The sequence below is a fragment of the Drosophila grimshawi genome, unplaced genomic scaffold (genome assembly GCF_018153295.1).
Source record: "Drosophila grimshawi isolate 15287-2541.00 unplaced genomic scaffold, ASM1815329v1 contig_1377, whole genome shotgun sequence".
NCBI lineage: Eukaryota > Metazoa > Arthropoda > Insecta > Diptera > Drosophilidae > Drosophila > Drosophila grimshawi.
The window spans coordinates 21,044,299-21,071,934 of NW_025062900.1; the positions used below are offsets into that span (position 1 = coordinate 21,044,299).

The window sequence follows — 27,636 nt, forward strand, 5'->3', positions numbered from 1 at the left end:
AATTACTTGGGTTTTGTGGGATGATAGAAAACTTAATAAGTTTTATGTTGGACACTTTCGAAAGCCCAAGAAAAAAATATTTATTTCATTTTTTTTATAAGTTTTAAGCATTCAGCAAATAAAAAATAATAAATTACAAATATTAAAATTGATAAAATTAATAAAATACTTGTGCTCAAACATCCATAGACAACTAAGAATCTATTTAATTACTATGCAATCTATTTAATTACTACAACTAAGAAACTATTTAATTATATCTTCCAATCTACTAATGCCATCCATAATAAAATTAGAACACTGTAAAACACTATTTGAATATCAAAGATTTAATAGGTTAAAATGTGTAACTTATATTGTTCAATTCAATTTTTAAAAAAATACATCGTTAAAGAAAAGTTATTACTTATTCTAAGGTTTGCAATATAATATCGATAACATAATATAATTATTGCTATAACTATATTATTATTATCACATATTTGTAAATAACTCTAATTCTTTTTTTTTACTTTCTACTTGGCTGGTTAACATAGCTCTGTTAATAAACAGTGCACAACAGAATCTGTCCGAACAGCTTCTGTTACAATTAGCACAGACACAAACCTATGAGCACTGTTATTTAGCTTTGTATGGACAATTTTTTATCTCATGCTACAAACTTCTGCGATTAAAGACAACAAAGCCAAACTAACTGTCACATCATCAAGAACTAATATTCAACTCAAATAAAAAAGCCGCAAATATTGTGGGTCCAGGATGTGGGCTTGGCAGCTGTAAAAGCCGCAAGCAGCCTCTGCTGCCCCGATTGTTTTGCCATAAGGTAGCCCCGCACCAGAGTCAGGGATATAATCAGGGACACTGATGTGAGTTGACTTCCACCTACCGACAAAAAGTTGACACCAACTGATGCTTGGCAAGGGAAGGGAACTGGGCGGTATTTTGTGTGCACAGTTCTCGGTGTAACTTAAAAGGGCCAGTTTGTATCCAGATGGTCACTTCCCTTGGCCAAGTGGCTAGCATAAGCGTACATCATTTTTTGTGTCACTTCGCTGGACTGAACTGAACTGAACTGACAACGGTTACTGCCCCATACTGGAGCTCTGTGGGTCCAAGCATGTCTGTCAAAGGCTACCAAAGGATTTTAGGCTTTAACACAAGCTTCTGAGCAGCTGTGTTGTCTGCGGGCTGTTTTATTTTTTTTCTTACGTCAGCTTTAAGCGCTGGCCAAAGTGTTAATGGCAAGTTTGTTGTTAAAGTCCAGATTTAATGTTGACCCTTTGCCTCTCGGCATCATCTCTGCCGCAAACTCTGTGTGTGTTAAATATGCTCATATGTTGGCAGGCCTGACCAGCAGCACCAAAAACTTAAACTTGGTTTAATTAAAAGTTTCTGTCTCTGCCATCAGCTGGAAGTTTGAATTTTTAGCTAAACACATCATATATGACAATCTGAGCAGGTTTCACTTTATTATGAATTGTTATGCTTTGTAGCAATACTTTAATAAATGTATAGCAATAAATGCATCACATAAATAACGCTTATTTTCCAACTATATGATTATTCAAATATTTTATGTTGTTTACATTTATTTATTTTATTTATTTACTTAATGTAAGTCCGCACTCTAAAAATCCAAATCTAGAAAATTTAAAATAAAGTTGAATAAACTCAAATTAATTGGCTTGAAATTAAAAGGAATGGTTAAGTTGCCAATTTAAATGAAACAACCGATATAAAATGTAAAATGGGCCAACATTTATTTCATTTTGAATTTTGAAAATCCAGAATAAGCCAAAACAAACCAAAAATGTTAATAATTAAAGATTAATAATATACAGAAAATATAATGTTAAAAATAAAGCGAGTAAAGTGTGGGTAAATAGAGAGGGAGTAAGGAAAGAAGAGATTGGAAATTATCCAAGACTGGGCCATTGAAAAATGTACCATTGCATTAATTGGAATACTAAAGAAATTTCAGAACATAAGTCAACTAGCACGGTAGTTAATAAGTCATTGATTAATTAAATAACAAATATTAAATTTGTTTAAAAAACAAGGTATTAATTTTGTAACTTTGTCTTCAAGCTATTTTTCTCTGATCATGGATTTTATGGAGGCACTATTGCTATGCCGACCACATCAAAATGTAGTAAGCCACTTTTCAACCATTGAAATTGATGGTAAAGAGTTCACTAAGTGTTTATAAAGCCTTTACTCCGTTTTCTAACGGTTCACAATAATGATTGATGAGCACACGAAATGCTCTTTATTCCATTTACGTTGAAATTGATGAGGTTATCTGCTCTTAATGGCTATCAAACAGAAACTTAATGACACAGCATCCGCAAAATTCGACACCAGTCCATTGTAACAACCGATGGCAGTCGATGGGAGGCGAGTTGCAGTAAAATTAACCACTGCCCTTGGATGTGTTTTAAGCTAGTTAAATAATTTGATTGATTTAATGGGACTAACTGGGCCAACTTTCAAATCCTTAATTCGTACATACACTCAGAAAAATTCTCAAAATGTTGATCTATAAAAATGTTCTGGATTTTAGAAATAATTTTTAGATATACGAAAAAAGCTTATTAAAATTATAAAGATTATTTTATTTTTCGAAAAATATATATATTAATAATAGAAAATACTTCGAACTATCTATAATGTTTGTAAGTATTCTAGTGTGTTTTTTTCTGAGTGTAGTCATTGCATATTCTTCTTAAGGATGGTAGAAATAAAAGCCATCAACTTATACTATATGAGTAAAAATAATCAGTCGACATTGTGAATGCCACTTATAGTTGAAGCATCTCTATAGATTATACAAGTATATATAATAAATAAATAGATCTGTACAGCGTTCCAGAGAAGATTTAACTATTTTAGATGCTACAATGTCCATGATTTAGCAGTAAACTGCAGTTTAACCCAAGCTGACCGCACAAGAAATCGAAACTAATTGCTTGAAGCAATTGCTGGAGTGGGAATGGGGACGACTTTGGATGACATGTGGCATGGAGAATGCGATGCACCATTAAGCAGAGCTGCAGGAGAGAAAGATGCGGCGCTTGGCAGTGGCTGCAACTGAAAAAGTAGCTGCCATATATCTTGCAGTCACGAATGAGTAGCTGGCAGCGGACATAAATCGTTAGCAAAATGTTTTTGGCGATTACAGGCGGCTGTTCTTCATGCAGCTTGCAAACCCCTTTACCACGCCACCCCCCTCCCCCTTACCACATACCACACACACACCCACAAAAACACACGCATCCATCGCTGCAAACCACTCGAGTGTTTCGCGTGTGTGTCAACAGGCGTTCAAGTTTTTGACAAGTCCCCCTTGTTTAGAACAAGGCACACTATCTCTAGCCCCCTCCCTGCCTTCCCCTGTTGCACTGCAAGGGACAAGGACAACTACGTAGAGTCAAGTGATTTTCTTTTACATTGTTGTTGGCATCCTATTGTTGTTGCTGTTGTTGCTGTTGTTGCCTGTCCGACAAAAACATATTGTCAAATGGCAGCCGACTCCTGTCAGCCATAGAAAATAAGTATATAAATGTATAAATATATACATAGATATATATAGTATTTATTTACTCTCAAGTGTGCAGATAACTTCTGGCTTATACATATAAATACATACAAACATTAAAAAAAAAAAAATAAATCGCACAGCACTTGAAAACCGTTTTCAAAACTTTACTTTGTGGTTTCATTTTGTAAACACGCGCATTTTTTTGCTGTCCGTCATCAAAAATTGTTAGTTTAATTGGCATTAGCCTAAATGTGTCCAACTGGGACAGTCAGTCCGCCCGTTTGTGAAAAGAAAAAATCGCTTTGAGCAACAATTTTAGCTTGTTAGCTTCAATATAATGGGCACAAACCACTGAGGCATATTTTCATTTTTTTTTCCTTCTTTTTTGTAAAACGAAATTGACAGGACTCTCAAAAAGATGCCGCAAGGTGCCCGTCACATTGATCAAGAATAAATTGAAGTATCATGTAAAATATCAACGCCTAAGAGAAATATCTCAAGCTACTTTAATTTTAAACGAAAAAATTTACTTGGACTAAAATGTAATCGCAAAAGAAGCAAATAAGAGTGCATTAGTCATACAAACATTTATACTCATTCACAAAAAGAAACTTCACTTGTCATTCGATAACAAATTGAAGGCAAATTATTTTTTATTTAATCCACATATACTACACTTCCACTACTACCAACCTTAGAAGTACGAAAAAAAAATTAAAAATTCATTGTTTTAAAGGCAAATTAGGCAGTAAAATAAATGGAATATATTTAACAGCTGGGTTCAGGGTGTATCATAGTCAAGCTCACTCAAAAACAGCACTCTAACAGCCAACATTATTTGAAAAAGGCATTAAAAACTAAGCAAATTGGTTTTTTTCACAGGCACTCTGACTGCTATAAAGTAGCAAGACATAAAATAAAAGACAACATCATGTTGTAAATTAAAGCAAAGTAATTATCTTATACGTAGAACCTACGAAAACTTTTCCATAATGCACGAGAAATGCTTATAGAATCATTAACAAAATTCACTCCAAGCACTTTGCTACCTTTAGCTGCACTTCAGAACATAGTTGCCCGACTCTTAAGCTCAGCCACTCGGAGAACAACGACGACAATTTGCTGGAAACTTTCAACTTGAAGCGTTGAGCAGCAAACGAAAGCCAGCCAACCACAAAATGCAGCTGCAACATTGTAAGGCCGAGTGTTTTGAAGCGCCACTCGCTGCTCATCAATTCGGAGAGCTAAATAATTAAAGCACAAAGCATACAGTTTCGGTTAGCGATTTGCCATTTAAGTGTGTGTGTGGCCAACTTGCAACTGGAGTGGTTAGTTCCGGACCAGTCGTTGTCGGTCAACAAGCCATAAAATGCGTTAAATTATGGCACGCAAACAATGCAATTTTGGTGTTCGCTGCTCCAGAGTCACGGACAATGTGGCGTATGCGTGATTTACACCATGAACATGTGTTGCCTAATGACAAATTAATTTTTAATATCCTACACATTGGAGTCCATGCATTATGATTACAAAAATTAGGTATTTAGCCTTTTTATTTACTAATGTTTTATTAAACGCCACAGCAGGCAGACAGGACACTGTGCAAATTCCCTAATGTCCTGTTTCGACTGGATTCGAGCTAACTATTATTTATCAATTATAATTCCCCATTGGGGTTGGTCCACTACTATATAAGGTAGAAGGTTTGTTTCTAATCAAGTGACCATTGAGCATGATAAGTAAGTAAGTAAGTAAATAAGTAAGTGACCACTGAGGACCATTGGTAAGTAAATTAATTTAATTTTTGAAAACTAGTTGACAAGTAGCAATTGAGTAGTGTGTAATATTCATGTCAGTTACTTGAAGAAGCTTGTAATATAATATAATGAGATTTATTACATGCTTTTATAAATAAATCTAAGAGCGATTTTAAGTTATATTTTATAAATAACTAATCAACGACTATTTTCATGGTTTTCGTTATAGCTTTGAGTGAATTTTAATTTTATGTTGCTTTTTATAGATGAATCAGTTAGACTGAAGAAGTTTATTAGTTGAATGCGCAATTGGTACAAACAGATTGAAATCAGTGCGCAATTTAGTTTGAGTACTTTTTTAAAGGAGTGGCCAAATTGTGGTCGTTGTACGTGAAGGGAATTTGTCTGTGTGAAATAGTTTCTATTTATCTAGAAGAGGGAAAAGAATTAATGCTTGCATTTAGTAATTTATATTTTGAGACAGAAACCAAATCATCAAATTAACAACTGTCCCTGAATAACATGAATATAATAGCCACTTTTGAATAATCTAATATGCTTATATTGAGTAATTCATGATTAATATTACCATATAGTCAATCGTACAACTGTTTGTTATTCTAATAATAAGCTACAATTTATAAAATGTAATAAATCAATCCCAAACTTTTGTAAACAAAGATTAACTTTAAAATTGCAAGATGACAATTGTGCCTTGAGATTCAGTCAGTTTCCTAGTTATTGAAATATGTCGCATCTATGTATGTGTGTATGTATTTGGGCAGCGCTGAAGTTACGTAATTTAAAGCATTTAAAAAACTTTGCCAAGTTTGTCTGGCAAATCGCATAAATCAAACGATCCAAATGAAAGCCCAATGGCTATTAAACTTACGACCTGACCCAGCCTGTAGCTGGATGTGGATGGGTGTGCTGGGGGAAGAGAGTGGTCAGTCAGTGCGCCAGAGATGGAAGATGAAACCATTTTGTGACCGTTTCATTACACCTCAGTTTGCTTATCTGTTTTTTGTCCGTGTGTTTACAGTTGACGGGACGGGTCACAAAAAAACTAAAACAAAAAAAGTGCAATTAAAAGCGTTGATTGTTTCTCATTCCCTCTCGCTTTGATTTTCGCTATCTCTCTCTCTCACACACACCGTCCATATGATATTCTTTGGGGGATTATTGGAACACTGCAGGATGAGTTCGCCAAAGTTGGATGTAGGATGAGTTCGCCAAAGTACCAAATAGATGGATAGGTTGGTGGAAAGAGAAAATACGATAATTGTTGTTAACCGGCTCTATCTGTGTGAATGACAGTAGAAACAAGAAGACAGAAAAACAGTAACCCTTGCTGCTATAGATCGAAACAAAGGCATCAATTTTAGTGTCAAAGCTTCAAGCAATAAAAATAAGAATAAGAAACTTACGACCGACAGTTGCAATTTACAGTTGCAAAACAAACAAGACATTTTAAAGGAACAGTAACAAATAATACAGCTGACTAGGGGCAAAAACTAGAGATTGACATTTAAGATTTGACTATTGGCAGTCAAGGAAGAAAGTAATGGGTAAAGGAAATGGCCACTGCTGAAAGCCAGCCACAAGAGAAAGTGTATTGTTATTTTGGTCTAAGTGGGAAGAAATGTAAGCAATATGAAACGCGAAAAGCACAAACAGTTTACACACACTACTGAATTGTAAAATTTCCCTGAAAGAGGGGATCAACTTGCCAGTGAAGAGACCAAAGGGGAGACTGACACTGAAACTCATTGCCGAGCTTAAGAGCATTATGCGATAAGCGAATAAAAGTTCGCACTTGCAGCTCTCGTCATAAAGTTTGTCCGTTATTATGCTGCAAATGACACATACTTAAATGCAAAATGACACAACTAAGAGCACGGAGATGTGCAACATGAATCATGCAGCACAGAAAGAAGCGACATGTGCTGGGCGGAGTGGGAGGAGGGAATGGAGATACCTCAAAACCTGGGACGAAAATTAAATGTAAGCACTGACACAAAAACCCAGACATTAAATTTGCATTAAAATATTCAATTTAGAGAGAACACACCACGCACACAGGACACAGAGATGTGGCACATTTAAAAAGATGAGGCAGCTGCTTCCATGACTATATCAGTGCTGCATAGACTTTGCATCAAAGGTAACAGGCGACATGTGTGAGACGATGATGATGACGATGGCCCATCCTGCTGCTCAGCTAGCTGGCTCTGCTGTCTATACTCCCCCTCTCTCTCTTTCTCACACTCTCTTCCTCTCTATCTGTCTCTCACACAGCATATCTCTGTGCATCTAGTTATCTGTAGCATTCAGTCTGCTCCAGTCTATGGCGCCTTTCTTTGTACTTTAATTATTTGTAGCATGCAAAGTTAAGCTCTTGCACACATTCACACACACACACACACGCACACACACATTGGGCGAGGTATTAAGTTGTAAATATGTGTGTAGCAAGTGCTGCAACACACAGCTGCCAGCTCTGCATCTCTGCATGTGTGTGTGTGTGTGTGTGTGTGTTTAATAAAAGTTTCACTGCAGTTAACAGCTGTGTGCGTGTAATGTGTGTGTGTGTGTGTGTCGACCGCAGTGTTGCCAGCTTAAGCCAAGCAAAAGATATTAGTTTGAGTTGATAAAAAGCTTAATGGGAGAATCGTCGTTAAATTTATATAAACACTAACAAAGTTCATACTCATTATATTTTGGAGGAATTATTTTCAGAAATTTTGACGGCCATCAAAATTTCATGAACCCATATTTTGATTACATTTACTTTTATGTACTCATTAAAAATGGGGTATAAAAAATTATTATGCATGTGTAATATATAGTAATTAATGAAGTTAACATATACGACCCAATCATCATCAACGGCAAAGTCATCAACAGTTCGCCATTCCATTATGAGTCTCCAAGTTTGACTGTCACAATAATAATTTATTTTTCATTGCGAAATTGAAAAATGACTAAAAGACTATAGACACTTTTCTGCAGATAATCCCATAAATAAGCAACAAACTAAACAATTAAAAATGATTTAATTTCTATTTTGCTTTTAGCACTAAATTGTAGTAAATTATAAAACTTAATTAAAACACAATTGTGTTTTCTTGAAATATCAGCTGCTTGTGACACCTATTGCCATATCCCACTGATCAACTTTTGTCCTTCGGGAAAGAGTATAAAATATCCAAACTTGACAATATGGCAACACTGGTTTCTCTTGGTGTGAGTCTCTGCATATTTAAGCGCGCCGCAAAGTATGCAGCAAAAGTTTAAGCAGCTGTAAGCGCGTTGCTGTCGCTGCTTGGCAGGATTTACTTGTGTTGTTCTTGCCAATAAATACACACACACTCACAGTGGATAAGGACAGACTTTTACAGACAAGCATTTAGTTGGTGGCTGCTGTCGAGTGCTTTGTTTTAAGTCCTTCAATTTACCTCAAGCAACGGTCATAAATTCCCCATATCTGAACAAAGCCAGCACACACTCCTACACACACACACACATACACACATACACGCACACAACCATACACCCAAAAACACACTCAGCAGTCTTTTGATAACTGTTGTGCGACAGTTTTTGCTTCATTTTTAATTGAGTGTCAGTGGACTAGAGTATTTATGTGAGTACTTCAATAAGCTTAGCTGCTTATCAGCTCAACAATTCGAAAGCACTTTGAAAATCTATTAAAATTTATTGGATTGCACTTAATTAAATTTAAAGGCAGAGTAAGAATTTCATTTGTATGCCCTTGCACAGGGTATTTTATTTTGATTGCATATAAGCTTAATGTGTTTCTTATCAGTATCGCCAACCGAGTCCGTCTGTCGGTTTCTATGCTCAGTTTAAAAGCTTTCTGGATGAAACTTGGAATAAATCCGGTTTTTTATTGTGTACTGTTTGCTGACTTTTGAATTTATATATATCACGCGCAGTGCACAGAAATACAGACAGCTTGACAGCATCCCACAAAACCCATATTAATATCAGAGCATAAAACCGAATAAATTGGTTTAATATCAGAATATACAAAATCAATATTTAAAATTTTGTCTACATGTTTTATAACATGCTCAAATAATACAGCTCTTCAATAAACTATCCGCAAAATAAAACCACTTTTGCCTCCTCCGTTCGCCCGCCCCGTTTGCCTGCCCCGTTTGCCCGCCCCTTTTCATTTCCCTGTTGCACACAAAGCAGAGCATCAGCGTTGACCACTGCAAATCCTCGTAGCACTTATCGCAATTTGCAACTGCACTCTACGCACAGTCAATCTAAATGCGAATATGAAACTGAATTGGAATCGGAATGAGGGGAACAGCATTTAAAGTGGGGAGGCGAGGTATAAAAGCTGCCACGCTCAATCACTTAGTGCCAAGCCCGATTCGATGGTCGGGCAACCATTTGGTGCACTTGTTGCAAGCGCAGCAACGTTTAATCAAATCAGCTTTTTTCTCGTATTCCTTTTACACATGTTTCAAATGTTCAAACTGTTTGCAAATCCTCGACCATTCTGCATGCTCCATTCAACGATCACCCCTACCATCCCCAGCCCAACCCTCTTAACCTCATGCATGTCTATGCAGATCCGCGATGACAGCCAGGAACGAGCCAAAAAGCACAGCCTGAAGAAAAAAAAGCCAACTCTAATTGAATTTGGTTTACGGCACTTTTTTGGTCCTTGACCAGCCAGCGAATTTCTGCGCTTCAACTGCAAGCAAACGAATAATTGAAGAACGAAAAGCACAACGCACTATCAAGGGGAGGGGGACAGGGGCAGTGGGTGGGGGAATGGGGGAATGGGGCAGACAGCACGACATTGATACACATTGTGCTAAGCAAGTGCAATGCGAACAGAACTGAAACGTCGCCGCTGTGTGGGAGCATCCATAGAAATGCCCAGTTGCATCATTCAAGGCGAGGCACGGTGGAGAATTTTGGCTGGGAGAAGGGAGCGGGAAGCGGGGCGGTCCGGTAGCCGCCTTTTGTCTGCAATTTTTAGTCAAGGGGCAACGCCAAATTGGTGTCGGTGCCATGAATGACGGCGCAAATAATTGAATAGGCGATCAATAGGTGAACAAGTTGCAAGGCGACGCAGCCCAAAACTCGAAAAGCTCGAAAAAGCTGAAAAACTGAAAAGCCGAACAACTGAAAAACTGTTTAATTGAATTAGCTCGGCCCAATAGCGAGCGGCCAGAGGCGCTATTCCTTTTCACTTGAGTCATGCTCTTTTCAGGCAAACGAAAAAACAAAAAAAAACTTCTTCTATTTTTGGTATTGTTGTTTGTTTCTGTGCGTGTAAGCCGCTGGCCAACTCTGGCAGCATAATTGCTTTTTGGGCCAAGTTGCGAGAGCCGGCTAAACAATGTTCTGCTTGACAATGGGCTTTTATGCAACTCTTGTTACGAACACTTTTGCAACATAAACCCAAAATTCCTCCAAATCCATAGACTATAAAATTAGTCGGTTTTGATTTTGATTTTCCTATTTTTTGTCGGATTTTAATAAATATTTACGTTTTATAAGATGTACTTATTAAAACTGATCAGTATCAACATCAACTGTCCAACTCACCTCTCAACTACCTCTTCTGGAAGCACAGCTCATGCTTATTGCTGTTACGGAGTATTTCCTAGTCGAGCACTCTTGGCTAAGGCGCTCTTATATCCTCATTCTACTATCAACATTTCTTACATTCTGGAATGTCAATATTATATTAAGTATATTGCCTGTCCATTTTCTCATAAGGCACAACATTCTGCACATTGAACAATCGTAAGTATTTTGCTAATTTTGATTTATCGAATTTAGTATCAAAGTTATGAAAAGTATGCCAATATCAATGTCACAAGCAAAGTATATATAAAGCAAGGCACTTTAAATGTATTTTTATTAAAATGGACTATTGATAGCAGAAGCTTTATTATAGCCTGTATTATATTTTAACTAATTATTTTATTATTCATTTTGCACAGACTTTAGCAATAATAATAATAAATAACTTAAATGTTGAACAATGTTTCTTATTCCCCCATATTTTTGGTATATGCATCTAGCACTTGAAGTCTAAGAACATCATTCTCTTCACCCAAGAAAAATATTATGTTCTTAATGACAATAACAAAAAATTAATATTCTTTCAATCAATTCTCATTATTCCTTAAAAAAGCTCATATATCAAATGAATTTTACACCCCTGAGAGTACATTCGCAGCACATCATCCATAATTATTGCAGCCGCTTAAGGCTCAATAAATTACCCAATTTACGTGGACAATACAAGCAGACACCAGACACCCCGGCCTCTGCCTCCCACACGCCCCTTTATTTAGCCAGTGAATCCAGAAGATTAATTACCTCAGCGGCTGGACTTTAAACCGCGGTAAATTTGAGAACAATTACGAATCTGAAAACAAATTGTACAAAAAATGGTGCACTCCGCTGTCGCATACAATGCACAATGTAGTATGTACTTGGAAAGCATTTCAAAATCCAATCAAATCGAAACCAGTATCATTTTTTCATGGCGTTACAAACTGCAAAAGCAAACTAAAATGGCAATGAAAAATTATGAGCCATGTGGCAAAATGGCCAGCAAAAACTATTACAATAAGAACAAAAACAACGGCAGCAACACAGTCATCGAAATGGCGACCATAACAATAACAAACAAAGTTGTGGCAAACCCTTTTGGCTCTGCAATCGACCAGGACGCGCCAATAGCCAAGTGGCCATTGATGCGTTAAATAAAAACTTCAACTAAATATTTCCCAAAGCAAAAAACAACCCATGATGGGCAAAAGTGATGCAAAGTTTGCACACATAAGTGAAGAACCATGCAGACTGCTGAGCTGGAAGCAAGTGAAAGCCAACAACCAAAAGAAAAAAAAAAGACGAGGGAAAACCAAAGTCAAAAATAAACGACTGGCTTATTACCTAGACTTAAACGAAGTCCTAGTTGATTATTACTAAAATCTATTGAAGGACTGTCAGCAGTGGACCCAGTCACATCATAAAATTATCTTCAATATAATGCTGAGTGAATAATTGTTGCAACATTTTACATTTCAATAATCTCAGTTTGATTATATTATTTTTATATATATTTTATCTTATTATTTTAATTTCAATTTATTTATGTATTTTTGAAAAATGTTTAATTTACTAAATACTTTATTCTTTATTTGAATTTAATTATTCTTTTGTAATTTGATATAATTTTATTTGTGACTTTAATTTACTATTTTCGCTTTTATTATATTTTGAGGAATACCAAGTGTAGTACTAAGACTTTAACATAACAACTGTAACTATGTACTTAACATACATTATCGATATTAATCGATAGTATTGGTGTGATCGATCTTGAAGCAGACGAACTGAATCGTTGTGAATAAAGTAAAGAAATCGAGTTTAGTTTTGACTGCTAGCTACACAAGTGAGTAACATTATAGACCCAAAAGTTCCCCATTTACAGGGTGTCAATTGAGGCAACAACTAACAAGCATTTGTCGTGCCGCTTTTTTCATTACTATTACTGTAACATTGCAGCCTGCTACTCGCATCCTCTGTTGTTGCCTTACCTCCCCCCTCATCCCACCGCTTTCCGCTTCCATCACCTTGCTCCGTTTGGTATCCATTTTACTGTCTCGGCCCAGACACGTACACAAACATTTCATGGTTCAATAAATTTGTTGCCGAGCGTACCGGAAACTTTGCGAAAAATACATTGGGAAAATGCTCGTTGCACTGTAAAAGGCAAAGAAATTATCTGTAGCCACTGGCTGGTGAATGCCACGCCTCCTCCCCCACCCACCTACCACGCTAGTTCGTGGGGTAAATGTGTCTGTGCCATATACCCGTTCAACTTGCTCAGTTTTCATATTATTATTCACATTTTTAGTTGTATTTTTTATGCATTTTTGTGTGGCACGGTCTCCTCATGTTTGCCACGCCCACTGATTATATTATGGCCTAGTTTTCGGGTGTAAAGTAAATGCTAAATTATGCATCACCTCATTTTCGCACCTTCAGCAGAGATCTGGCAATTATTGTTGCCTGCACTTATTTGTGTTTGTTGCATTTCTTGGCTTTCTTTTTTAATATGTCTGACACAAAAAGCAATTAAAAGTGCAGCGAAATAAAACTACCCAAATGGATTTAACGAGCATAATTTATAGTTTTAATTAGGTGAGCCAGCTCAGTTACATTTATGCCCGGCTCGTATTTAAGCCTCAGTTTCCCCATTTATTAACTTGGTTAAAAATATACATTTTTAAATGACTAACTATTAATTTTAAATGCGAAACGGTTAGTAAATGGTTGGAGAGAAATATGCGGTTGATCAAAGTAAGTTTATAACAAACAGAAATCTTCTCCGATTATTATATCAATATTGCGTTTAACACTTAAACTTTTAATCCGAAAATAAAAAAAAAAATAAAAATTTATTATCCTTTTACTTATGTGTTCAGCTTCTGACTTAAGCCTTTTGACTTTAAATCTTTATTCTATATAAGCAAAAAAGTTTGTCCTAACGAATTTTTTGTTTAGTTTGTTTTTGAAACATTTGAATTTGAAGATTTCACATATACAAATTTTATGACGTTTTTTTTAATTTCAAAAAATATTTTTTTTTAATAGCAGTGTACATTTGTAATTTTAAGTAATTTTTATATTAATAAAGGAATATTTTTCTGAACAACATCACAGAAGACATTAAAAAATTTGTTTTTCGAATAATTCGAATAATAAAATTATTAAAAACCAGAAAATGTTTATAGATTTGAGTGCGATTCTCATTTTAGGCCGAATTTCTAAATATTAGGAATTTTCTAATTATGGATCTCTAATACCCTGTAGCTCAAACATGCATACAATTTGTATCCCTGAAAAACCAATAAGCCAAAATATTAAACATATATATGTAGATATATATATATCAGTGTAAGTGCGGCAATTGCCTAAAACGTTATTCATTGCAGTGATTTTCCTTGAAATTGCCCGTAGCACTATTGTCCAGGATATTAAGTTTGGCCCCTTTTAATATTTTATTATTGCATTATGCTATTCTAGCAAAATTGAGAATGCTCAACTAATATCAAATTCAACAAAAGATGTACTTGCCAAATTTAATTTATCAAACTTCTGTGCCGTTGCACAGCAAACCAACCAACACTAACGCACACACACACACACAGACACACACACAGACACACACACACACACACATTTTCACACATTTCTATATAAACAGAGTCACACAGCCACAGAAAGAGACACTCCACCGAAACCGGAAGTAGAGCGCAAATTTTGTGAATGCACTTCCGCTTAGTGGGCTGTGGACTGGGGTCTGCGGCTACATATGTGGATACATATACCGTTATCATCAGATACTTATGTGTGCGAGCCCAGCTCTTTGTTATTTATAATGCAACTGGCGCAACGAAATACGAAATAAAGTATACCATAAATGTATTCAATGGCGAGATTTATGTGCTCAGCATTTCACAATTACACAATTACATTCTGCGCATTTTATAGCATGCTTTTTGGGGCTTTCATAGCTCATGGTAAACACATGCATTAATCAGCGAAATTGAATAAATTATACATGTCATGGGCATGTCAAGCATTTAATAGTATTTTCCTGTTCAACGCACTTCTATTGGATGTGCATTTAATTCCGAATTTTATTAGGATTTTCTTTTTTTTTTGTTGCCAAATTGATTCCTGTTTACAATGTGTTTTTGGGCTTTAATGCATTGTATTTGTAAGCATAATAAATAATTCAAAAGCAGCCGCCTTCATCTGTGGAATAACGTTAAAATATGTTTGGCTTGTCCATTCAAACATGTATCCGGCTGATACTGTAATAACTCGGCTTAAATACAAACATATTAGACAGATTCTAATATTAAATAATAGTAAATAAATCTTACCTTATGATATTTCACATATACAATTTTGTGACAAGGGATAATCAATCTCATAATATAAATAATATATTCGCTACTATTAAATAAGCTGTGCTTGGCTTCGTCAAAATCTCCAGCTCCTTTTCAATTTTAGAAAATAACTGCACTAAATTCCATAATATTCCAGAATACTTGAAACACAAAAAGTGTTTGCTGTTCTTGTTTATTTATTTAGCATGTTGAAAAATTTGAAAATTAATGGGACGAAAACACTTTGTTTGAAAGGAAAAGCTTAATGCAATATAAACAAATTCATTTACGAACTGAATACATTTGTATATATATATAAATGAATGCAAATAATTCACTCACCACGAATAGCCCACTTTATATTTGGATATTTGCTTTTATTGTTTATTGTTTTCACAGATAAATTCATGGAAAATGTACTAGTAGTCACGTTAAAGTGGAAATAACATCAGTCATCGAGTGCAAACAGGAAAAGCTTTTAAGGTTTTTCTTGAATTTCAGCAGACCAATTTAAAGCTTATTGAATTTAGGGACTTGCCTCTGTTTAAGTGATGTCAAGGGGCCTGCAACACGAAACAGTTTTTTCGTGGCGACTTGACTGAAACTAATGCACGCCAATTTTCAATACAGAAAATCGAACTTTTAAGTGGGCGCCGACGCGACTAGCGCTATTTTAAGGGCTGCATTCGAGGAGGGGGAGGGGTATGAGACGGAGGCGGAGGCGTGTTCGCCCGCCCTCTTAGGGGGCATGGCTGAAGTTTACAAGCAACTGCTACTGCTGCTGCTGCCGCTGCCGCTGCCGCTGCACATGGCGAGCAACCACTTAAAACTGTTATCGATGAACACGCTTGTTGAACCAAGGGCAGAGGCGGTGACCGGAGGCAAAGCCAGGGGCTGGCAGCAGGCACTGATCTGATGAGGCAATGCCATTGAGCTGTCCCGGCAACGAATGCGTTCTGTGCGTGTCCGAGAACACAGAAAATGGCGAAAATGTGAAAATATGAAAATATGAAAATATGAAAATGAAAACGAAAATAACGCTGCGTACTTAACGGTCCTTGCAGCAGAGGCATCGGCAGCAAACAGCAGCAGTGTCCAGCACTTTACTATTTTTTATGATTCGACGATAAATTAAAAATGTTATTAACATACTTGCTGGCGCCAGTAGCCGCTCCCCACTCCCAACAAACGTCAACTTGTCCACCACTCGGCACTCCAGACTGGAAACTGACTGGATAAGCACTTTTAATGGCCTGAGCATAATTGAAGGCGTACGCAAATAGGGAGCCCCATCGCCAACCCCTCCAAACACCTCAATCCGCCCCTGGCAACCTCTACAATTATTATTCGTTGACTAAAGCATAAAAATGAAAAGTTTTCTCCTCTTGCAAGGGTTTGGACCATTGCATTTTCTGGTAGAGTGCCTGGCAGTGATGCCAATTTATTCTTTTTCTCGACTGATCTGTCTTTTTTTGAAAACTGATTTTCCAAACTTCCCCTTTCGGAAATCTATCCTGTTTTCATTTCAAGAAAAATGTATATGTTTTTCGTATTTTACTTAAATTTAAAATTAATATTTACGTAGTATTATTTTTGGTTGTCGAAAAAGTATCAAATTTTTAAAAATATAAATTTATTTTTAGTAGAAAACTAAAGTTCAAAGAGCCAATTGTTCACATGTTAGAAATTTATATAGGAACATTTGTCCTATATTTGTTGCTATTGAATGTTGAGGTGTCGAATGAGCAGTTTGAGTGAACTTTCGCCCAATTTTCTTTCGTTAAACCCAAATTGCAAATCCGCCTTCAAATACAGACGTTAAGCGCACTCAGAAAAAATTAGAAAATAACCCTGATTCTTTTACTTCACATTCCTTCAAATAATCCACATTTTATGCAAAAAATGATTTATCTCTAACAAATTTTGTTTGCGTTTACTGATAAATTCAAAAATTTAATTTTGAGCCTCATTACAAGAATCTGTTTGATATGTAATTGTGTAAAAGTTAGGTAATATAAATATTCACTGATTAAAAATATATAAATATATACCACATAATTGAAACCATAACAAGAAATTTATTTCTGTATAATTAGACCGGTACAAATAAACCCACAGATTAAATGAACAATTTATTTTTAACTACTGCAACTTTTCAAAACAACAACAAAATGTATGCATTTGTTTGTACAAAATGCAAACAGAAACCATTAGCTAGTTAAACACAAAAGCATTTGTATTTATGTTCCCGCCATTCCCACAACTCTCTACAAATAATTGCATTTTACACAAATGCTGAGCATTTCATTAAAAATTAATTGAAACATGCCTAATTTCATTCGCCGTATGCACGGGGATAAAAGTTAACTAAAAGTTTCTGAAATTCAGCAAATAACACGTAGACTCCCCCTCAAAGTCGTGTGTATTTTGTTAAAAAAAATGCAAATATTTTTCACTGCATTCGAAGCTGAATGGTGAATGCTGAGTGTGGAATGAATCTGATTGTAAATGCGAATATAATTCACTCACCAATCGGTCAGCCACCAGGCAAACAAACAATCAAAACCTACGATTCAATTAAATCTGTATAACAAATAAGAAAAGTACAATTAATTATTATTCGTGGAACAATAAAAATTGGGATATTTCCATGCAACTGCTTAAAGTGACATAAGCAAAATAGTTTGAATAACAAATTTTACAGTCTGTTTATTTTATTTTTAAATTATAGTGAATGACTGAGTGCATCGCTGTTTAACTCTTTGAATGCAACCTGCTCACAATAGGCTTTCATTCATAAATGAAAACGTAAGAACAATACCCGATGCAGTTGCTGGGGGTCGTGTCGGTAAATTCAATACAAATAATATACATACATATATATATATATATATATATACATATATGTATATAAATGCATATGTGAAACACAACAGTAAATTGCAAATTCTCTGACATTAAACAAATAGGAATCGCTGCAACATTTATTGAAACGCAAAGTGCGTCAGTAAATGACAATTTTATTGCCTGCATTCGTTGTTGGTTACTCATTAAACAGTTTATAATTCCGGCTACGAGTTTTTAATCATCACACAATTCAGGACAGTAACATTTTTACTGCTGCGGCTGCTGATGCTACTGTTACTATTGGTTCTTAAATTGCCAGACGATCTGGGAAGACCGCATTAAATTGGAAATGCCATTAAGTGTGGTTACGTAATGCATGGACATGAATAGGTCTTTGAGGTGGAGCTGAAGTTGGAGCTGGGTTCTCTTTAATGCTTTTACCCACAGCGAATGTGTGCATTCAATTCACTTAATTCCGACTTAAAACAGACTAAATTGCAATATTTCAATTAACAATTGGCAAAATTAATTTTACGAAATTTAGACAATATACAAAATTGGTTAGAATAAGGCAATACGTGCAGATCTATAATTATTACACTTTGCAAACACTTTGAAACTGCACTAATATCTTTCCAGTGTTTTCTTCTTTAACTTGTCTTCAAAATAATTTAAAATAAAAGATTGTTTCTGATTAAGATTCGATTGGTTTTCGGCTTACTTTGAAAGCGGCAAATATTTTATATTCAGACTCGTCACTAAAAATGACGTTATCCCAAATAGAGATCACAGTGACTCTCACAAAATTGGACAAAAAATCATAAGAATCCATGGCTAAGAAAAACGTAAATAAAGAAAAATTTTCCAAGTTCGAATACATATGCTCATTTCAATATAAAATATTATATATTTAATAAATATATTAAAATATCTGGCATTATAATAGTAATACTTAATAAAAATAACAATTAACAAATGAGAAATATTGCAAATTAATAATTAATAATCAAATTACACACATATAACAGATCATTGAATATTTTTTTCGCTTTGAAATTTATTTCTAGTTGTGGGATTAAGCACCAAACCAGAAAACGTGTAAAGTTAATTTTCCAAAAATGTCTTAATATTGTAAAAAATTGCCAGTTTTAAATGTATATACTAAAATCGATATAGTATTAAGAAGTTAAGAATGTTGTATAATAATATATTGTATTATGTCCAAACGTATTTAATTTAATTTATAACTAACAATGAAAACAATTACAGACTCAATTATTCACGCTTATAAGCAAATAAGTATTTTTAACCATGTAAACAACGAGAATAAATTGCGTTTATTAATATCTATTTGATTGATGTATTACTTGTGATAATATTTGTTTTGCTCTTTTGTGTGTTTTTGGGGGAACTAGCTTACCAGACAGCAAAGTGGTTGAATTCGTTGCCTCGGCCCGAAAGTAGACTCAGATGTTGGCCGTAGTATGAATGTGCTGTGTGCACAGCGTTTTTAATTTGCGTTAAGAGGTTGTGTGAGACGCGCGCCAAAAAGTATGCTACACAAACTATGAATGTCTTCTGGTTCCGTTGCTAGCAAGCCGACTGCCGACTGCCGTCGTCGATGTCGATGTCAATGGTTGATGTTTGATGGCTGATGTGCTGGTAATGTGATTAGTTGGTGTTGGTGTGTGTACGTGTACGTGTGCCTGTGCGTGTGCGTGTGCGCTGGTGTGTGAGTGTGTTGTGAGTATATTTTAATTTAATTATGTCGTCGTTCGCCCCGTTCTTTAGCTACGAAAAAACGGCTCAAAGCAAAACGAGCGCAAAGCGAAGACACGCACCAATAAACAAAGGCAACAATAATAACAGAAAAACAGAAGGCAGCAGCAACGGAGTGATGGCTGGCGGATGGCGGGTGGCGGTTGGCTTATGGCGGTTCGCTTTAACTTGCTCGACCGACGACAATATAACCAAAGTGTAACGCGCGAATGACGAATGAATGACGAGTGGAATGCGAAATGCGAAATGCAAATGCAAATGATGCAAAACGACGATGCAGAATGGCACCTGTGCCACGTTCACTACGACGCTGGCTGCCTCTGTCTGCTGGCTGCTGCTGGCTGAGTGTCTCTGCTGCCTGCTATTTGATATCTGCTGCTGCTGCTGCTGCTTCTTTTAACTACAAAATATGCTGGCGATGGCTGGCAATCGAATGCAACTGCTGCCGCTGCCTGCTGAAAGCGACTGTTCGGCGTCTGTGCTGCATACGCCAGGGCGAGTCACGAGTGGAACATGTGGAACGTGTGAAACTGGAACAACCCAGTTGCCGTTTACTATTTTGAGTGCAACGTGCAGTTTTGAGTGCGCCGGAACGGGTGGGAAACGGAGAAACAGCCCAAGTGCTGCACACCTGTTCCCCCCACCCAACGCCCCGCGAGGAGGGTTGTGCGTGTGTAGTGTGGGTAATTTTATATATCGAGCAAGGAAGCTAGTCGAAAATTTAATTGAGTTAAGGATACTTACCTACTCCCTACTTAAGGGACACACAATTCAATATTTGGCTCATTAATATAAGGGTTGTTTCCTACTGGGATGGGAACGTGCATATTCGTACATACATACATTCACACATATATGTACATATATACATACATCTATTAAGCAATGATTGCTTACGCTAAAATGATTGCTTTTTGGAAAAACTCAATTAATATAAATATATATTCAACTGATTTTAATTGGAAATATAGCTGAAGACCACAATAGCAATGCTGTAAACCGCCTCAAGCTAAATTGTTCTCTTCATAATTGCAATTTTGCTGAATTTCATAATAATAATAATTGGAAATGATTTTCTAATTGCAGGCGAATCATATACTACCATCAAGTTTGAGCTATTTTTAAACTGAATAAATTATTTAAATGTAGTGTGTGTTGTAAATCGCATTAGAAATCTCGTCTCTTAGAAAACATTATTCCACGTTCAATTATACTTGCTCAAATCAATAAAATAAAAAATAAGAGAAAACAAGACAAAGGGAAAAAGTGTATTTTCTTCATATTGTTAAAAAATATCTGAATATCGGAATATTTCTAACAAAAATATACAAACGTTGCTAGCTGTGTTATTCGCGATATTTACACAACTGGATGAAATACTTCAATATATATCTGCAAAAGAAGAAAAACCTCTAAAATGACAAATTTTTTTTGTTAGAGGCAAAATAAAACACTAGTAATCAGTAATCAACTGTGCCTAATATAAAGTCAAAATAAGTAAAAAACAAATTAGAAATAAAAACAAAAAATATGCTTGCCACAACAACATTTGCTGATATCAAAAAATGCCTTTCTAAATTCAATTTCAGAGCATAAACATGTTTTAATTATAGGTTTTCCAAATTGTGTTTTCAATAATATTTATTACAATTTTCAATTATTTTTAGATTCATTTTTAAATTTTGTGATAACGTTTCCATTCAATTTCACCAATAACATTTTACTATTATTGATTCATACACACAGAAAAAATTGCCCAAAAATTCGGCATTTAGAAAAAAGTCTTACTAATTTGAAAACATATTTTTTCTCTTATGCATATACAATGAAGAAAAAAATTAAACCAGAACCATTATATATTTTTCAGTTAACATATTTTTCCAAGTGTATGAATGTATGTTCACATCTTTGGTTATAATTGCGTGGCTGTCTGGATTCGGCATCCTGTTCTTTATGTGGCTTTTTTTTAACCATCCCCTCTCTCTCTCTCTCTCATAAAATGTAATGATGCTGCTGGATGGATCCTGCTACTGCTTCATATGATTGTCTACACACATAGGCACAGGCGTGTGCATATTGTGGCAGGCAGACAGGAGCACAATAATAACGTTGCATGCGCCGCAATATGCAACAGTTGCGAATACGCAGACAGGAGTCTGGAGTTGCAACAGGAATTGGAGTCCTGGTGAAACGCACATTTCGCTTATGTGTGTGCGTGTGTGTGTGTGTGTATGTGTGTAAGTCGTTGTGTAATCTATCCATGAAAGTCGCTTCCGTTTTGCATTTAGTATGCTTTACGCATCGTTTGGTCGCGCAAATTGAGTTTCACTGTTGTGATTACTGTCGTTGTCGTTATCGTTGTCCTTTTTATACTTGTACTATGTCGTAAAAAGTGTACCGAAAATGTTGTTGTTCCTGCTGATTGGACACGCCTTTGACACGGTCACATATCATTTGTGGCTTTGGCTTTGGCTTTGACTTTGACTGTGGCCTCCAGCTGCAGTCCAGCCAAGCGGAATAACTGCAGATGCTTCCTCTTTGCCTCAATTAAAAACTTTCGACACTCTGTCGACTCGCCTGGCAATTTAATTAGCACAATCTAATCAACGAGTGGCCAAAATGATGAGATTGTCATAAAAGGTTCTCTTGCACAGCTTTGCACAAAGTCAGCTCAGTATAAATGACCAAATATGACATCTCTGATCCCATAAATGAAGTGGCAGTTGCCACGCCCAAGAGGAAGTCATCTTCAAAGGAACCGAAGCCTTCAGAAGTTGTTATGAACCCGGTGAATCTCCAAATGAAGTGAAACCATTAAAAAAATCAATAAATAAATAGTAATAATAAATAACAACATAAAAAAATATTAGAAATTTAAATGCTTGTAAGTCGACTCGCCTATTCAGACTGAAAAAGACTAAATAATAATTATAATAATTTATTTATCAGAATTATTGAATACAGATCACTTCAAAATATAATTTATATAAATATTTTATATTTTTCATTGATATGCACTATGATTAAATTTTATGGTAAGTTATATTTCAAAGGCAAACCGTAAAAACAATTCTTATGAATAAATAATGATTACTTTGGTTACCATGAAACTCAAGGAAAAAAAGGTTTACAAAAATACCAATATTATTACATTTCACGTTCGAGAATCGGAATCGGTTTAACTCTCTGCGTAAGTAAGTGTAAATGTAAGCTCCGCTAATTCTATCCTAGTCGAGCGGAAGCACTTATATGTATGCACAGACAGATACACTATATCCTAGCTGTGGAGACTGGCTGAGATACATTTATATCCTATATACATATATACTCGTACTTCGTACATGGCACGAGCGACGACTGTCACAGAAGACAATTTATGCTTCCGTTGTGTGGGTGGCAGTAGGCAGGAGGCAGGAGGCAGATGGGGATGGGTCGTCTAATAGGATTGCGGCTGTCATTTTTGGAGCTCCAATGCTGCAATCTTGAAATGTGTGCCACATTGGGGTTAATGCAGCTAACGTCGCCCAACGGCAATTAATACATACGAGCCAACATTTTCAGCTTATGGGAATGACAATGCGAATAAATAGTCAATAAAGTAAAACAACAAATTGAAGACACCAATTTCAGTTATAATTTCACGAATTTTATTTTATATATTCTATTTCTAATCGACATTTTATAGCTCTGAGATCTTAAAGTAAATTATTAAACATATACATGTATAAATGTAATTTTAATTAAAAAAAAAAGAACTGAAAAATTGGAATTTTTAAAATTAAAAAAACGCTTCGATAGAATTTAGTTTAAACAACAAAATTTATTCTTGCAAATCTATTATAAACATTTAATTATTAATTAACAACAACAGCAACAATAATCAACAACAACAGCATTCAAAATGAGATAACGAAAAAGAAAATAAAATAAATTAACAAATAATAAAATAACAAAAAAAAATGGTTTCCGCCTTAGAATTTTTGCAACTTGTTGGCCATATCGACAATCATGTGCAGATTGGTGTTTAATGTCCTGATTTGATTCAAAACCGACGAATCCAGCTGCTTGAGCACCTCGCGTTTAACCTCCGACATCTTCTGCGGTTGCAACTTTAGCACACCCACCTTGGTGGGTATATGAACGTTGGCACAGCGATCTGGAAAACTGCAACAGAGAAGATGAGATGAGATCAGCATTATGAGTTAACTTTTGGCAACCACGTTGTTGAAAATAATTTTACACTCGATCTGAGGATCTGATGCTTAGTAGATTCTCGATATTTATACGACTTACGTTTGTACTGCAAGTGGGCTGCCAGCCGAAGACAGAGCCACCTCGCCCGGCTTTGGCCAGCGCAGCAGTGCGATAGAGGGCAAGTCGGAGCGCTTGAGCACCGCTCTGTCCACGGATTGTATTTGGTGGCGTGGCTGCAAAACAGGTGGCATCTGTGGCTGTGGCGTGCGCAGACGTCCGGTGCGTGTGCTGACGGATTGGCTGCGTGGCTTGGGGGGCTCAGGAGCTGGAAAGGCACACAGTTAGTAACTGCTAGTTACGATTGACAAGACTCGTACCTATCCACTGATAGTCCTCAAAGTGATCCAGCTGGAGCTTGAGGAACTCGCTCCACTTCATCTGCAGCACGTGCTTGTGGGTGCGTGCGAGGATTAGCTGCATTCGATTGTTGACCTGTTGGATGCAGTTCTTGCCCAGCTCATCAATCTTCTCCAGTGCCGTCTCCAGCTTCATTTCGGCCATGCGCAGCTGCTCCTCCTGCTCTGCTTCCTTTCGCTGCAGCAGGCGTTTGCGCTTACCTATTTTGGTGCGTGGCATTCTTGAAATATACTGAAACAGTTTTCAGTTCTAGTTAACTCATTCTTCAAACACTGACAAGTCGCTGAGCCTGCTGGGATTAGACACATACATTTTTATTGAGTTGAACGAACTTTAATTTAAAAATACATTTTAAACAAATAGAAACTTGAGCATGAAAGCTGATCTTAAGCTAAATTATGTATATAGATTAAAAATATATATATTTATATATGGAGAAGAGGGTTGCAAGCGATGGCTACTTCAAGCCGGCCATTTTGGCCGAGTTCATGATCATTTGCAGGTTCTCGTGCAGAGTCTTTATTTGGCTTAGGGTATCTGAATCCAAATGCTCGACGAGATCCGACTTCACCTCGTCCAGCTTTTTGGGCCGCAGCGACAATACCCCATTGCGGATGGGAATATTGCAATTAGCAAATTTGTCTGGCATGCTGCAAAAATAGAAATTGGGAGATTGAGATCTTTAATAAGGTGAAGCATTACAATTGTCGCTCGTATATTGGAAATTACTTGTTTTCGGATTTCATTCTAATTTATGCAAATCCTATTTGTATTCTCAAGAAATAAAATTAATTATTCGAATTCAGCTATAAATGCGGATTATTATTTATCGATAAGTTCTCTTTAATTTTTGCTATTTAAAAAAACACAAGACGCAACTGAATGGAAAGAATCGAGGCTTTACCGATTCGCACTATTGATGTGTTAACGATTTCCCAGCTATAATGGATGGGCCTCATAGGAACGGATGAAAGCATAGACCAATATAATCTGCTATCTCCGGTATAAGACTGGAAAAAATGAATGAAAAGCTCAACTAACGAAAAACAACAGATATTTTTTAGATATATCCTGGATATACCAATGCTAAATTGATCATTTATCACTCAAGTGTTGGTATCAGTAAGAAACGCATAACTGCTGAGTTTCTTTCAGTTTTGCGGTTTCCATTTTTAGTCTCTAATCTTTTTGAATAGTTGGTTTATGAACTTCAATTGTAAATCTGTTTTCGATTCCAATTTTAATGGTGGAGCGAATTTAGCATGAGAACAGAGGACAAGTACTTACACCTGGGCTACGATGGGACTGCCATACTTGGAGAGTGCCACCTCGCCGGGTTTGGGCCAGCGCAGGAAAGCCATGGGCGGTGTGCTGGGAGACGTGGAGCGCTGCTTGGGCAGATTGCGGGGAGTGCGATCTGCGCTAAATGCCTTAGGACGTGCTGTCATCGGAGTTCGCATCTTGCTGCGTGAGATGCGACTCGCATTTGAGCTGCTCCTGACCACTCCTCCTGCTGCTCCTGTTGCTGCGCTGCTCGTATTGGGCAGCACCTTGGCAGCGCCGCAAGCGGAGCGACTACGCCGTTCGCGACGCGCACGTGCCGAATGCAGTGGTCCAGGTGTGCGCATTGCCTTCACCGAGCGCATCGAACCCCCGTAGGCCGATATAGCGCCCCCGCTCAAGCAGCTGTCCTCTGTAAGGTAGCCTGAATGTAGTGTGACCAGATGCCAGCAAGTGGTATATGTGTGCGAGTGTGTGTTTAAGTGCGACGTGTGTGAGTAGATGATAATGTGGGGATTAGAGAGAAGAAGCAGTAAAGCAGAGTAGAGAACGCGTCACCAAAGAGAATATAAATAAATGCAATAAATACAATCACCGCAGTCGGAACTAGCCGACTGCTCAATGCTCTTTTAACATAACTGAATATAGGCTAAGGGGAGAATTTTTGATTGAATGTCAGTAAAGCTTGACATCGACAGACAGACGAATATCAATATCAATATCAAGTTGGGTGCACTTTCTGAATGAATGATGAGAATGGAAATTACCTTCATCATTGCGACTGTTGCTCGATGCTGTGAGTGCGCTGCTGTTCTTTATATTGCAATTGCTGTTGCTGCCCCCGTTGCCGGTGGTTGTGTTGGCGCAGAGTGACTGCGATCCGAGGTACTGCGTCTGATCGCTGGGCTTGAAGTCGGCAAAGTGTTCGAGGTTGGGGAGCAGCTCGAGGAAGAGGGCCATTTTCATCTCGCGCAGCTCTGTTGGCATTCGGGTGGTCAACGCCTGCAGCTGTATTTCGACCATCGCCTTGTAGCGACTCTCTACGTCGTCGATGTTCGTCAGCACGGAATCCATTTTAATTTCGAATGTGCGAATCTTTTCCTCGCGATTTGCAGCCTCACGATTGCGCTTCGAGTTCTTCGATATCTTTGTGCGTGGCATTTTCGCAACGTGTTTCTATTCCGAATGGTTCTACGTGAAAATTGCGTTTACTAAATATACTATTCTTTATTTTTCTTTGTTGCACAACGAACAAGCGTCGTTTTTGTCGACTCCCTTTTGAGTTTTTCCGCCGTTTCTGTGCTGCTGGCTTCGATAGAAAACATTGATGTAAGCGTTGCCACCCTGATACATGTGATATATCGATACTGTTATTCGATTTTAGCGTTCGCTGAAGCACAGCTCTCGAATAAGTAATTACACTGTTAACCTGTTTGCTGGGATATTATCTAAGAATCTACGGAAAAATAAAAATGTATGAATATCGATATCGAGAGAGAGAGATACTCTCTAACATTGATGACATTGACGAAGCCGAGGAAATCGATGTTGAAGTTGGCGCTAAAGAGATCGCCACAAGGTGCGTGTTTGAGCAACGTTCTGAGCTGGCACAAACACCCAATACGAATTCTAAAGTTGTCACAGATTTTAAAATGCTACAAACCATGTATATATGTATATATTCTAGCTATTTGTTTCGCGCGCACAAACTAAATTCGAAATTTTCTCCCACAAACTGAACAGGTTAACAGTGAGTTAACTATGTGAATTACGTTTTCGAGAGCTGTTTACAATGTTTGTTTCTTTTGGTACGGAGCTTTTCGTGTGCGCACGCTCTTTGATCTGCGTA

The 27,636-nt window shown here is 36.8% G+C and overlaps 3 protein-coding genes across 4 annotated transcripts in view; all 3 read right to left on the reverse strand.

The window, feature by feature from the left end:
- The window catches only part of LOC6566448 (guanine nucleotide-binding protein subunit gamma-e), a 54,668-nt gene extending 34,306 nt beyond the window's left edge, over positions 1-20,362 (reverse strand). The window contains exon 1 of the mRNA XM_001993065.3: positions 19,537-20,362. The gene's annotated coding sequence lies outside the window, so the exon portion shown is untranslated. The remainder of the gene's footprint in view (positions 1-19,536) is intronic.
- Positions 20,363-23,836: 3,474 nt separating this feature from the next.
- LOC6566449 (borealin) lies at positions 23,837-24,770 on the reverse strand. Its single transcript, XM_001993066.2, has 3 exons — positions 24,467-24,770; positions 24,189-24,414; positions 23,837-24,059 (listed from the first exon to the last, which is right to left on the reverse strand). The coding sequence occupies exons 1-3, from the start codon at positions 24,723-24,725 to the stop codon at positions 23,867-23,869; spliced, it is 678 nt and encodes a 225-aa protein (XP_001993102.1). The 5' UTR covers positions 24,726-24,770; the 3' UTR covers positions 23,837-23,866.
- A 44-nt stretch (positions 24,771-24,814) lies between these two features.
- On the reverse strand, positions 24,815-27,073 carry LOC6566483 (borealin). Of its 2 annotated transcripts, none has more exons than XM_043214497.1 (3): positions 26,555-27,073; positions 25,794-26,199; positions 24,815-25,156 (listed from the first exon to the last, which is right to left on the reverse strand). In XM_043214497.1, the coding sequence occupies exons 1-3, from the start codon at positions 26,946-26,948 to the stop codon at positions 24,964-24,966; spliced, it is 993 nt and encodes a 330-aa protein (XP_043070432.1). In that variant the 5' UTR covers positions 26,949-27,073; the 3' UTR covers positions 24,815-24,963. The 2 variants fall into 2 exon arrangements, with proteins under 2 accessions (XP_043070432.1, XP_043070431.1); XM_043214496.1 differs by having other exon boundaries at positions 24,816-25,156; positions 25,794-26,211; positions 26,555-27,070.
- Between the last annotated feature and the right edge of the window lie 563 nt (positions 27,074-27,636).

Coding starts and splice junctions, on each gene's coding strand:
- LOC6566449 (XM_001993066.2), bottom strand. CDS start 24,725: ATGCCACGCACCAAAATAGGTAAGCGCAAACGCCTGCTGCAGCGAAAG. Junction 24,415..24,466: donor TGAGGACTATCAGTGGATAG/GTACGAGTCTTG, acceptor GTGCCTTTCCAG/CTCCTGAGCCCCCCAAGCCA. Junction 24,060..24,188: donor AGCCCACTTGCAGTACAAAC/GTAAGTCGTATA, acceptor TCTCTGTTGCAG/TTTTCCAGATCGCTGTGCCA.
- LOC6566483 (XM_043214496.1), bottom strand. CDS start 26,948: ATGCCACGCACAAAGATATCGAAGAACTCGAAGCGCAATCGTGAGGCT. Junction 26,212..26,554: donor CAACAGTCGCAATGATGAAG/GTAATTTCCATT, acceptor CACTACATTCAG/GCTACCTTACAGAGGACAGC. Junction 25,157..25,793: donor AGTCCCATCGTAGCCCAGGT/GTAAGTACTTGT, acceptor CTATTTTTGCAG/CATGCCAGACAAATTTGCTA.